At 43.4% G+C, this 13734-nt stretch overlaps 1 protein-coding gene across 1 annotated transcript; it reads left to right on the forward strand.

The window, feature by feature from the left end:
- The first annotated feature begins 2861 nt into the window (after window positions 1-2861).
- Window positions 2862-11736, forward strand: aktip (akt interacting protein). Its single transcript, XM_083662068.1, has 10 exons — window positions 2862-2978; window positions 3698-3820; window positions 5725-5939; window positions 6228-6292; window positions 6542-6642; window positions 6984-7072; window positions 7750-7848; window positions 9779-9886; window positions 10170-10230; window positions 10873-11736. Exons 2-10 carry the CDS (start codon window positions 3773-3775, stop codon window positions 10978-10980), a joined length of 894 nt encoding a protein of 297 aa, XP_083518194.1. The 5' UTR covers window positions 2862-2978; window positions 3698-3772; the 3' UTR covers window positions 10981-11736.
- Window positions 11737-13734: the final 1998 nt, after the last annotated feature.

The raw sequence follows: 13734 nt of genomic DNA on the forward strand, positions 1-13734 counted from the left end.
CCACGCAACATCTTATTGAACTCTTTTCATCTCAATCGATAATCTCACCAATTATCTGTACCAGAAAACAACTTCCTGTATGTGGCGAAAACCACCACATAACTGCAGTTTGTCATTATGATCAATGAAAGAGGCTCAACTCTTGGTGAAATTACAAAAATGTCTTTACTAGCTCGTCTTTTATCATATCTTTGGCTAATAATTATATAGCAAGTATATTGTGTTTTGTATCTCTTTTTTTGTTTATTTAATAGTAATGGAAAAAGGTAACTAAATAATAATCTTACTTATATAATTGGAGAGCTGTGTGTGTGTGTGTGTGTGTGTGTGTGTGTGTGTGTGTGTGTGTGTGTGTGTGTGTGGGGGGGGGGGGGGGGGGGTGCTGATGCCGGGTTCATACGCCACATAGACGATTCGTAAAATGCTTATAAAAACAGTTGTACTTGTTCAAACGATTCAGATATATTTAGAAACAGGAGAGACCACATAACATTTCACTAGTTTTTTTTTTAAGTTTTGGTCCGAGTGAATCCCGATTCTAAATATAGCTGAACCGTTTGTTGGTTTGACAAAGTAAAACTATTTTTATGAGCATTTTACGAAATGTCTATCGGAAAATAAATGGCGGATAAAAAATCTCTGGTACAGTGCTGAAGCAGGAAGTGACGTTCACTTTGCCTCTCTATATATACTTCACATACCATAGCCATTTGCATCGTGTTGCCTGCAGTGCAACTCACAGCTGGACTAAAGCCACTGTGACACGTGGACCAGCTCTCATGCTCACCACAGGGGACAGAAGGATTCCACAATACGTGACATACATATTTGAAAGTATCAAATAACACGTCCATGACCACCACACACCAGAATAGCATCAAATTGTATGTTTAAACATGGAGTAGTGGAGTTTGGACTGAAACAAAACTGTTCTATAAGACAACATCTTATTTTAGCTTGAATGGGTCACTCGGTCAATTAGTTAAACCAATGGCCTCCTATAATTACATTCATTAATGTATTTGGTTGACCAAACGAGGTCACAATAGTTGATTAGACAACGAATCAATGGCAAAGACAAAAAACTCATTACAAACGCAATGGTGTGGATACTTGGCACCCTTGTTTGTGTCTGACAGATGATCTCAATGTCGACGATGGCAAAGCAGGCATCAAGTTATTTGTTTTGAGGTGGCTTTTGATTTGTACGTGTCAAAAGAGTGATGGTGACCTTGCGTTGTCGGCTGCCCCAATAGAGACGCCGGGACACTAATTACCTTTGTCAGTGAAGTGTACTTGGGACAATATACAAATCAGATAATAATGGAGTCAATAATTATTTACTCTCAAACTTGGACAATGTTATTTCGCCCAATTAATGCACTCAGTCATGCATTAAATTCGTTTTTTTCCCCCTCGTTAAGAAAAATAATTAGGGGTAATTGTTAGGAAATCAATCAATCAACGGAATGAACTGCCAATGAAGCGTGGTCAAAAATAAAGAAATGTGTGATGCAGACGGCTCAGATGTGCCTTCTTCCCTCAAGGGGGTGTTTGCTGTGCAGACAGTTCAGCGAGACAATAGGGCAACAGACATGGAGTTCCTATTTACTATAACAACAATGACAAGTGTCCTGAAACACATCTGGGCTGACTTGTGCAAACGTGTAAAGTCCCATTCTTTAAATAAATGAATCTGAATCTGAACAGAAAGAACTACCCCAGGCAGGATCAGAACCAGCTGTGGTGTGACAGGGGGCAGGCCCAGCACATCTCATACAGTACAGGTAGAGTGTGCAAGTGGCAACACAAAGTATTAGTAGTAGTTAATTAAGTGTGTGTGTGTGTGTGTGTGTGTGTGTGTGTGTGTGTGTGTGTGTGTGTGTGTGTGTGTGTGTGTGTGTGTGTGTGTGTGTGTGTGTGTGTGTGTGTGTGGAGAGGAGAGGAGGTTGTAATGGATGGAACATAAAAGAGAGTGACTTTGCAGTCTTGATAGACCCTTTTCACGGGGGCCATTTTGTGTCGAAAAGGCAGGATAAACACAGGTGCAAGACACTAGTGAGGGTTATTGGAATTTGGAAACCCTCATTAGTGTTTTCGTTTTGCTTGCACCTGTGTTTTATTCTGCCTTTTCGACACAGAATGCCCCCCATGAAAAGGGTTATTGGAATATGGAAGTGGAAAAGCAGTGCTTATTTTCAACAAACACTCCGTCGCCTGTGCTAATGTTGTCTACTGGTTCAGCAAGCACACAGAAACTTCTCCTGGCTAACACCTATGAAGATATTCAAAAACAACACAAACATTTAACAAGTAGACTGAAAAACACACTTGACTACAGCAAAATTAATTACACTGCATGTGTTGCATCCTCATGAAACGTGCACGTGCAGCATAATAGCCTAACGTTATAAATGTTGTACACGGTTACACGGTGATAAGACTACAAACCAGCAGCTAAACCATGATGAGCTAAACCCATGTGATTATATAACTTTTCTTATTAACTCAGAATATGAGTGCTATGTTTTATTATATTTGACCCTGCTTCACAAAAGTTAGAAAACCACAGCCTACCTGGCTACCTTTTGATTCAGGAGGCCTCATCATCATCACATCACGAGCCACTTTTTCTGTCTTCAGTTAAAGGTCTCTGGTGATTGGTGAAGCCTACTTTCCATTTCACGTGCTTGACTCGACAAATCAATGGCCATGATCTGTCAATGATCTTTCCCCAGGAACGTTAAGCCAATGAGAATCCGTGCCCATAGCTGAGAAACGCCCCTGTCCCCAATCAGGTTAGATTGGATCCCGGTTTCTCTGTCTGTCAAATTATTTAGCTAGCTAGCTAATGCTAGTTAGCTGGGTGACAGGAAGGCAGTTGAAGGGTGACAAGCAACCGTTTGTGCGAAAATCCTACTGGGAATAATTAACATCTGTACTAAAAAGGACTTTTATTCACGTATCTGATAAAGACGGTGAGTTAACGCTAGATAGCTACGCTTGTCAACGCTTGTGCTAACGTTAAAGGAATTGCTAAGTTAATAAACAACTCGGCAGCAAACCACAAGATAGCTTGCTAGGCTAATGTTGGTGTCAGATAACATCAGTTAGCCACGAAAGCAAGTGAGACAGTGTCAATGTGGACACTATCGTAAACTACCCTCAATCTTAAAACGGCGTTTAGTTCGCTATAGATTCCCTAATGACATCTAAAATTGGATCAGCGTTAGCTAGGTCAAGCTATAGCAGCTCATTCGCCCAACCTTGTTTGCTAACGCTAGCCTAGCTATCACAGGCTGAGGAGAATAAGCTCCATGCCATGCATTTATGTATATATATATTTTTTTTTACTGATCATGTGAGCCTTATAGTTAAAATCATACAACTAATTAATCATAAAATAGACTAACGTTAAATGAACGTTGACAAGAATTAGAATCTCACCACTAACGTACCTTCACACAAGAGCTAGTAATGCTAACCCAAAACAATCACTTCACGAATTTAGGCTGTGTCTAGAACAGTAACATTACTCACTGTACAGATAATACGCTGAACAAGTCACTTTAATAACATGCCCCTGCGGTAACAAGTTACAGAGGGGTGTGTGTGTGTGTGTGTGTGTGTGTGTGTGTGTGTGTGTACCTCCAGTCGTCATTTTTGTTTTTGTTTCTTTCTTCATGTCTTCCAACAGATTAGCAAATGGCACAGGCAGCATTTGTCGTGGGACCTACATAAGAGGGACACCAATTTGCATCTCTTATGAGTAATGAACCTGAACCCCTTCTGGAGCATGTCTGCCAATACGAGTCGTAAGGTAAGTTCACAAAAATACTTTACTATAGGCTTTTGTTTTTACTACAACACACAACCAGAGAATTATCCAGTGATGTTACTCCAACCCTTATTTCATGCCGTTCTCTCTCCTTGTGTGGGAGAGGTTCTCTCCTTGTGTGGGAAAGCGCATCACATATACACTGAGTCTTGTTGCACCTCACTCTTGTTTTGAGCTCCTCCAGCCAGTGTTTGCTTGAAAAACGGTAAAGAAACCGACAGCACTGCACCTGTTCCCACGTCTTGATTTTCCTAGGAATCTTGGTGAACTAGAATTGTTAAATACTCAAGACGAAGGTGTGGTCTTGTATGTATTTTTGTCACTTCATCATGTCTTTGCAGTTCATGGCTAATACCACGAGCAATGGTCTTAAACCTTTCGTTCCCACAACAAACACTCGTTGAGAGTTTTTAATTTCATTGAAACAGTTTAAATACTTTATTGCCACAATTCTTTTACTAGCAGAGATGCTGACAAAGATTGTTCGGGAGGCCCAAATCTCGCGTCCAAGTCGAAGCACAAGTTTTTTGAGGATGAGTCTCAAGTCACTGTGTGTGTGACGTGCGACTCGAGTCCAAGTCACAAGTGCAAGAAGAGCCCATCTCTGGTATGTGGGCATGACATTTTGGGATAGATGCTAGGCTCCTCTCCTAGAATAAACTCTCTTCTCCATCGTTGATTGCCAGTTGACATTACCGTCTGAATGGTTCAGTCCAGTTGACTAGGACCGCCACCAGCAAAGCGGGAGGGTGGTACCTGTTTAAAAGTGTTAGCATAGCGGTGAGGCCTGGGGGGTAAAACAAACACCGTACCTCGCGCAAGCGTGTGAATTCAGGCTAGATCTGCATTAACGCACTGCATTCCTGCCATAGCAGGGCTTTTTACACAGTAGGCGACAACAACCGTATGTGAACTCGCCTCTCTGCTTCGCAGCACTGCCACTCCTGGGCAGAATCCTGCACCTCACGGTTCAAAAGTAAAACACAACCGAACTTTCTAGCTGAGCAGGCAGGTGTGTGTGCACGTCGTGCAAGCACAAATGCGACACAGGGGCGAGCGCGCGTCCTCCTCCGCCCCCCAAATCCGACCCCTCCTCCGCGTCTCTCATTGAAAATGAATGATGACTGGCTTCCTCATGTGTTCCTGGCATCCCTGCTGCTGTGTGCTATCCCGTTCCGCTCTGCTCATTGTCGGCAGCAGCGGTAGGACAGGATGATGGCTGTACTGTAGCGTGTTGGCTTTTGTCTCTGGGCCGTGGGCACGGTCCCCTGAGGTGCCGACAGGCGGGGAAACCTGAGACGTCGGTCACAGCATATGGTCAGTGCCCAGGGCTGCTTGTGTTCCACTGGTGCACATTACGGCGCAACAAACGGTAGTCTGCTCCAATTAGGGTCACAAGACATCTTCTGTCTCCTTTTTAAGTCAGCCGGGCAATGTATCTTGGTAATTATTAGTTTATTAAGATGGATCATTTACAATTTTACTCTTTCTCAAATCCTCTAAGAACTGGTCAAATATACACGGGGATGCACCTTTAGGTGACCCCAAAATAGGGCACTTATCTGATTAATTGACCTATCGCTGCTATGTCCCGCCCCCGAACACAGACGAGCCAATCGCAGTGCGTACCAGCTCGATACACTCGGGACAACCTGAGCTTAGAGCTCCATAGAGAAGCACTAGAAAGTGTGATTTTCCTCCGGTTTTATACATTTTTGTTTGTTTGTCCGAGTGAGCTAAGGGGGCGTGACTTGGCGATAGCTGAATTATGAGTGGTTTTGTGTCTGCCCTCGTATCTGTCACCTTTTTTCACTCTCCATGAGTTTGCTTCTTCCCTAACATATAAATGTGATTAGATTCCTGTTCATATCTCTTCTCCACAACAGCAAAGATCTGACGGTGAGGAGCAGAGCGGGCAGGGGGAGCAGAGAGCCAGCCCAGCTCGGCCACCCTTTGGCAAAAAGCAGCTTCCCGCCATCCCCAAGAATGCAGCCCCTATTACCAAGCCTGCCGCGATGGCCGTCACCACGGCCCAGTCAGCCAATGGCACGCACGCCTCCTACGGCCCCTTCTACCTGGAGTACTCCCTGCTGGCTGAGTTGTAAGTACTGGTCCAGGGTCAGAATTAAAGGGATGCCTACCTAGTCATGTACAAGTTAAGTTGAGTTCATTTTCTCCTCTTGACACTTGCAATGTTGTGTGGGGCACCTATGGCATCAACTTGGTCTCAAAAGTGTCCCTTTTTTAACTGATGATGTAGTTGGGCTGATGAGAATAAAAATGAATTCCGTACATTTTTTGGGTTCTTGTTCTACTTTGCATTGATCTAACGAACTCTGTGTCATGTGATCTCTCTGTCATGTGATCTCTCTGTGTGACCTGGCTGCAGCACACTAGTGATCAAGCAGAAACTCCCAGGAATTTATGTACAGCCATCCTACAAGTCGGCACTAAGTAAGGACCTTCTTCTGTAGATCATGCAGTATATTATCTTTCACTGACTGAATGTCTATTTTAATTGTTTCATTGCAAAATGCTATGCTATATACATACATTTTGCAGAAAAAAACAAAGCAAACAAACAAAAAAACGACACACTCAACATCTCAGGCAATTCTGTCGTAACATGTCTGCATAAAGAGTGATTCTGATACACAATGCCATGAATTCTAGATATTCTCAAATCTGCATCCCTCTTTTCAGTGTGGTTCGGGGTCATATTCATCAGACATGGCTTGTACCAGGATGGTGTCTTCAAATTCACTGTGTATATTCCAGATAACTACCCTGATGGAGAGTGTCCTGTGAGTACTATACCAAATGTACAATAATATGCCATTGTACTTGTCACATAAAATAAAGGAACGTGGCAGAGTGCCATCACTGTCAAAAAACAAAATGCGCTCACCCATCCATGCAACATTTCTATATTAATATGGTGATTGTTCCTACGTAGATGCAAAACCCAGGAGGAAAATATTACATATAAATGTCACTTTTTTCTTATTTTCTTTTTTAAGCTGTTTAAAAGTTGAACATCAAGCTGAGTGCTTGATAAAATGTAGCTATATAGTCTGCATACATAAAATGTAGCAAAATTAGCTAAAAATGCAAACCCACAAATTCTTCTTGTCCTTTATTTCAGAGAGTGGTGTTTGACATCCCCGTTTTCAATCCTATGGTGGACCCTGTGTCTGGAGAGCTTGATGTCCGAAGAGCCTTCACCAAATGGAGGTGTGTTCTGGCTTAGGCCATTCAGCCTCCTCTTTTCTGCCTCAAATTGGGTTTTTCAGTAGCCCTCCTCCATGTTATTTCAATTGCCATTTGTTCTCACGCCCCCTTTATTAGCTCACTCTATGGCTGAACTGAATGACTATTTGTCGGTCTTGATGTCAAATATGAGTACCGGTAGTTCATTTTAAATGGACTTTGGGTTAATCACCTGACCTAGCTTACAGCATGGTACAAGCCAATTTTTGCTCAGTGAAATGGATGGACAGGACAGTTAATAAATATATATATATATTTATATATTTATAAATAATTTTATATATATATATATATATATATATATATATATAGCGTTTTTATTGTCATGTGTAGCTCGTAAAGGGCCAGCATTTGCCGTGGTTGCTGGTCCAGTCTGGTCCTGCTTGTCTTGGACTGTTGAGTCAGTTGGACCAGCCTTAGGCTCATCTGTTTCAGTCAGCAGGAGCTCTGCTCAGCACATTACAGGAACAGGGCAGAGTCAGTGAAAAAACGCACAAAAAGCCCGACCACAGATGTAGGCTGTCTTATGAAACGCAACGAATCGGCCTATAATACGACGTAGCATTTCTAGGTAGGAAGTTGTAATTTTTAAGTTTTAGGCACATCTGGGCAGGTGTTGATGTATGACTGTTTTTCTACAGACGGAATCACAACCACATCTGGCAGGTGTTGATGTACGCGCGTACTGTTTTCTACAAGATCAACACCAACGAGCCGCTCAACCCAGAGGCTGCTGTGCTGTGAGTGTTTGTCCCGCCTCGCCTCGCCTCCACCACCTCACGCTTTCATCCCAAAATGACAAAAACAAGTTCAACTGGGTACCTCTAGTTTTAGCAGGACCATTTGGACACGTTGACTTTATTCTCCCTAAATGGTACTGGACCCTCTTCTTGTAGGTTCCAGAAGATACTTGCTCCTTGTTGAAAGTCAGTGCTCTGAATCTGCGCACGCATAATTTGGTAGACTGACTGGTACAGTTAATTTCATTGGGATTGGTTTTACTGTACTTAATACCTACAGTGAGTGTCCGGTGAAATCTGGTCTTTGCACGACTACACTCATGGTAACGGAGTGATGAGCAGTTTGGCACATCTCCGATTTAAAACATGCTATGGTGGTTTACAACTGTAACTTGTCCCAATTTCCCCCCGGGGATCATTAAAGTCTTTCTGATTCTGATTCAAATCCTGTCACAAACCCATGTGAGTTTGGAGCGAATTGTGGAATCATAAGTTTCATTTGTTTTCACAATGGGAGCTCTGTTGGATTGAGTCCAAGTCTAGCGTTCTGTGCACTGCCAGATGACAAACGTGACTTGATGTGTGACGTATATTAACATGTTCACTGCCAATGACGTGTTTTCGATTATTTTTTTTTGACGGTGGGACGTTGATCTAACCCTTTTACGTCTCCTATACCAATATTGGAGGTATTGAATGTGTATAATCTATTTTACCGACCCACTGAGTGGCGACATGTCTCTCCAGAGTAGAAAGAGGCGAGCCAAAACTGGAGGGAAAAGCGCGAGGAAGCCGCTCTCATACTGTAAAATGGATGGCGAAAACGCTTTCACTTTCGCGCTGACGCACAGCGGTGGCAACGGTGGGGGGTTCCAAGAATAGACTGGATGCACACTTTGAAACACGCACCATAAATAAGCCCAGAATCGCAAGAGCTTCATCAGAGCTCTCAACCGAAACGCCAAGAAACGAGCGAAACCCATCCAGCGAGCCCCATCCAGACTGTCAGGCAGCAGCCAGGCAGCAGCAACTCGTTTGTCACAGACCCGCTGCAGAGCCAAGGAGGGCGGAGGAGAACGCCCACGGAGGGAGGAGTTGGAAGCAGAGGGGGGTTTCCTGCTGTTATGGAGGAAATTACTGTTCAAAACTATTGTTTAGATGTCTGACGTCTTACTGATGCCAAAAATGAATGGTTAAAGTGACTGTTCTATCGAATTTCACAAAAAGCCGTTTATCTCAGAATAAATTTTCAGACGCTGAAACCATGCTGTATTCAACTGCTAATGCTTACATAACTACTAACTCTACAAACTAACTCTTTTAGACAGAGAAAGCACACATTCTATTAGTTCTTTTGAGATATTGTGTGTTCACAAAATCCTAACAGAAATGAATCCTCGGCTCTTGAAAGATGAGCCAAAATCCTCAAAAAAAAACCTTGGCAGAAGCTAACTACAGTATTGAAAAACGGCTGGCAGTGAATGTGTTAAGCGCATCGGCGATTGAACAATCTCTATTTATTGACCAATGACCAACTTTGGATTTTTGTGGTGGTGCACTACAGCAAGCCTATGCAGTCCTGCATGGGCGTTTCTTTCAACAATAGTCAGTCAGTGGGGCACCAATGCCCTTGGCCGGCTCCGCTCCACGGTCCAGCAAAAATGACAGCTAGTCTTAGAAAATATTTGATTTCGAAAAACTAGTTCTGTTTCTTATTACAGGGTGGTACGTGATCAAAGTCCTTGGTTGACACAGTAATGCCTTTACCGAATGCATTAATATTTATATTTTGATTATAAACTTACTACCTGTCATACTTGAAACACAAGATGTGTTTCCTTGATCAGTACTTTTATTTTTCCTTACACTTGTGTCACGGGGCACTTGTAGCCATGTTTCTCCTGACCCAGCTTCAGTATTTCCTCAACAGGTATGAAAAGGACGTACAGTTGTTCAAAAGCAAAGTGGTGGATAGTGTGAAACTATGCAACAGTCATCTTTTCGACCAGCCCAAGATAGATGATCCCTACGCAATAAGGTTGGTGAGCTGTCCCCCATTAACCCATTGATACCTGATGCAGCATTTGTGTGTATATCCCTCATTTGTGTGCGTATCCCTTTAAGACCGCGAACCGCGTTAACGTGGTTCGCGGTCTTAAAGGGATACACACACAAATGCTGCATCAGGTATCAATGGGTTAAGCCACATCCGTCACCGGTAGGGCAGAACGGAGCACGCCCTGTCATCTGGAGGAGTTGTGTGTTCTAACTTGAAAAGGCAAACAAACAGTACTAATTCTGTTCCTCCCATTTGTTAACAGCTTCTCTCCGTGGAACCCAGCTGTTCACGACGAGGCGAAGGAGAGGATGTTCACGCATAAAGTAAGTTTTCCACGCATAAAGTATGCTCTCCAAAGCCTAACCACAGAGGGTAGCCATGTCACTTACAGTGTGGGGTTGTATAGAGAAGGCAAAGTGAACGTCACTTCCTGCTTCGGCACTGTACCAGAGATTTTCGTCCGCCATTTATTTTCCCATCGACATTTTAAAATGGTTATAAAAATTGTTTTACTGGTTCAAACCAAACGGTTCTGCTGATGCTATAATCGGGAGAGACCATAGAACATTTCACTCGGACCAAAACTAAAAAAAAAACATAGAAAAAATATTTTCTTCAAACCCGCATTTTTTTACGCTTTGGTCTGAGTGAAATGTTATGCGATCTCTCCTGTTTCTAAATGTATCTGTACCGTTTGGTTTGAACCAGTAAAACTATTTTTGTAAGCATTTTATGAAATGTCTATGGGAAAATAAATGGCGGATGAAAATGTCTGGTACAGTGCTGGTACACTTTGGCTCTCTATACGAGCAGCAGAGCGATCTCGTCTACCTCGGGCTCCACTGGGCCTCATGTCCCAGGAGGTTGGGCTTAGTTCCTGTGTTGGGAGCAAGCAGCACTTTGATTGGTCAGGCTGCATGAGCCGTTCCTGCCATGCGACTGCTAATTTGCCTTTGTCGCCCTAGAGACGGCCTGAGGATCACCACAAGGGAATGCAGGTGTCTGGACTGTCTTGGGTGAAGCCCGGATCGACGCAGCCCTTCAGCAAAGACGACAACCCTCCCCAGAGCTGAGCCTGCGCTGCAGCAGCAGCAGCAGCCAGCAGAGGGAGGCACTGTGCACGATGCCATGCCACGGACTTGCCTCAGCCGTTCATGTGAACTGGATCCTTGAAACAGTTGGGGCGGACTTCATGTTAACTCTCCACGTTATTGCTCGGCTTCAAAAGCTTTGTAGGCACCTGCTTAAAACAGCTTTAGAGTAAGGAAGTGAAGTTTGTGTTTTTATGTAAAAATCAACAATGACAACTGGATGTCTTATCACCACCATGTAGGCTGCGATGCAATCAACGATTCCTCTTTTTGCTTTTTGGTTCCGTGCACATGCTTTGGGCTAGGCGACGACCTCCCAAAAGGGGCTGAAAAGTGTGTGCAAAGTAACATGCGTTCATACGGTAAGTAGTGGCCTACATAATGTATACCACTTGAAGTAGGCTCGGGACAGTTTGTTTGCGGGACTTGGAATGTTGTGCGTAGCAATTGTGCGGATGGACTCAGCCTAGATATACTGTACACCCCCTCCTCCTCCCCAGGTTTTACAAGATATAAGATTAGGTTGACAACACTTGTTTTATATTTGACTTGTTTCTTATTGGACAATGATTAGTTTGTTTTTAAATTACTGTGTAAACTATTGTCTTACATAGTTGATAATATATATACAGTATATTATATCAAGTGGAGCAGGCAATTATGGTTTTAATTAAGATGCTAAATTAATTAATTAATCAATCTCATGTATTATATTTTTCTGATTTTAAATGTTTTATGTACCCTTAATGGTTATTAAAGGTTTGATTGTGTAAATAATGGATGCTGTGCAGAGGTTTGACTTCCAGAGACACATTGGCTGCTATCTTTGTATTGTCTAAACAATGCACTTCTTTCCCAGCAACTTCTACAACTACATCATCCTGTGCTGGTATTTTTGTTTTCACGTCAGATCACCAGCAAATGGGTTATCCTGAGTGGGAAAATACGAAGTGAACTGTGAGGTATCACATTGTTAGTTGTAAAGTTGTCCATCTTGACTTTCGCTATAATTTTTATTGCACAGGTGTAAAAGGCCACTCTAAAATGTGCCGTTTTGTTACCAAATACTGACTGGTCTTGAAAAAATGCAGATCTATAATGAGATCTATGTGAGATCCATAGTTCAGTGGCAAATGTATTGTTTTTGGTGATCAGCCTTTTATTGACATTAATACAGGTACATGACATTACTGATGATGTCATTAGCCCTCTACCTACCCACCCGCCCACTCATATCACCCACCTAATACCCATCAGAACATGTGATGAAAGACGTTGGTTTTGTTTGCCACAAAATGAAAAAGAAAGAAAGGAAATGGAGAACATCCTCTCAAACCCCTGTGGTCTCTGTTCAAAGTAAACATCTCCCACTTTGCTACTGGAGCAGCTGGTTCCTGAGGTCATTAGGTTGGAGATGTGAGATGCTACACCGCTCAAGAGTTGAGGACTTTGCTTTATTAATCCTTGCTGTGTAGAGTTCAAGCATTACTATATCACGAAAATATGCTAGCCAATTTGTGAATGTTAAATGAGTCAGGGGGATGCCACCTTTGGGCTATCATTTTCTTGACTGCAGTTAGGCCAGCGAGCCAAATGCCAGTCCCGGTGCCCCCCGCACCGCCAGTCCCGGTGGACTGGCCACCTCCAAGTCCACCTCCCCGTCGCATTCCAGTTACATCCCCACCTCCAGTCCAGGGGCACCCTGTGCCTCTCCCAGTCCAGGCGCTCCCTGTGCCTCAACCAGTCCAGGTGCTCCCTGTGCCTCAACCAGTCCAGGTGCTCCCTGTGCCTCACCCAGTCCAGGCGCTCCCTGTGCCTCAACCAGTCCAGGTGCTCCCTGTGCCTCACCCAGTCCAGGCGCTCCCTGTGCCTCAACCAGTCCAGACGCTCCGTGTGCCTCACCCAGTCTCGGTGGCCCCCATGTGCAGATGCATTATTGACAGTAAGTGTTGTTATAGTTGGTTATTTCCTTTGTATATTGATTGAGTATTTGATTTGTATTAGATTTATTAGATTACTTTACAGTTGAATTGTTTTCCCTTGTTTGATCAAATCCTTTGTTAATACCTTGTTTGTCTTTTAGGCAAATCATCTGACTGTGCCATCTGCCTGTACATCTGACTACATGATATTCCATCACCCACCAAGGGATCTGCTTTAATAAAAACCCTTGAAATGTTCCTCTGCTCCTCTCATTCTGACACCTGTAACCAACTTAGCAGTTTCTACAATTGGGTCCAGAGGAATTGGGTGCTCAATTATGTTATTTTTATTTGTCCTTTTATCCCAGAATTCCTGGACTTTTTCCACATTCCCAAATAGCAAATGTCTTTTTAAGTTAAAGCTGCACAATTTAGAGTGGCCTTTTATTGTGACCAGCCCAAGGCACACCTGTGACCTGTCCAGTAATCAGCATCTTGATATAGCACACCTGTCAGGTGGATTATCTTGGCAAAGGAGAAGTGCTCACTAAACACGGATTTAAACAAATTTGTGAACATATGAGAGAAATACAACTTGTGTGCATTTCATAGTTTATTCACCTGGTGAAAAATGTGAACAAAAGCTGATCAGCCACCAGAGGTCGCCATGTACCCACGGTGGAGAGCTGCTCTCCCACTCCTGTCAACTTTGCGCTGAGGAGACCATGGCATGGGGAGAGACTCCTCCGGGCTGTGCGTGAAAGTAAACCCTCACCGGATTGGCTGTGGCTTGGACGCGGCCATCTTGTGTACT

The sequence above is a fragment of the Poromitra crassiceps genome, assembly GCF_964638095.1.
Source record: "Poromitra crassiceps genome assembly, chromosome: 28".
In the NCBI taxonomy this organism is placed as follows: domain Eukaryota; kingdom Metazoa; phylum Chordata; class Actinopteri; order Beryciformes; family Melamphaidae; genus Poromitra; species Poromitra crassiceps.

What these genes read in the sequence shown, in the direction of transcription:
- aktip (XM_083662068.1), top strand. Translation starts at nt 3,773, where the DNA reads ATGAACCTGAACCCCTTCTGGAGCATGTCTGCCAATACGAGTCGTAAG. An exon ending in AGAGCCTTCACCAAATGGAG is followed by an intron (nt 7,073 to 7,749) that starts GTGTGTTCTGGC and finishes GTTTTTCTACAG; the next exon opens with ACGGAATCACAACCACATCT. An exon ending in GATGATCCCTACGCAATAAG is followed by an intron (nt 9,887 to 10,169) that starts GTTGGTGAGCTG and finishes ATTTGTTAACAG; the next exon opens with CTTCTCTCCGTGGAACCCAG.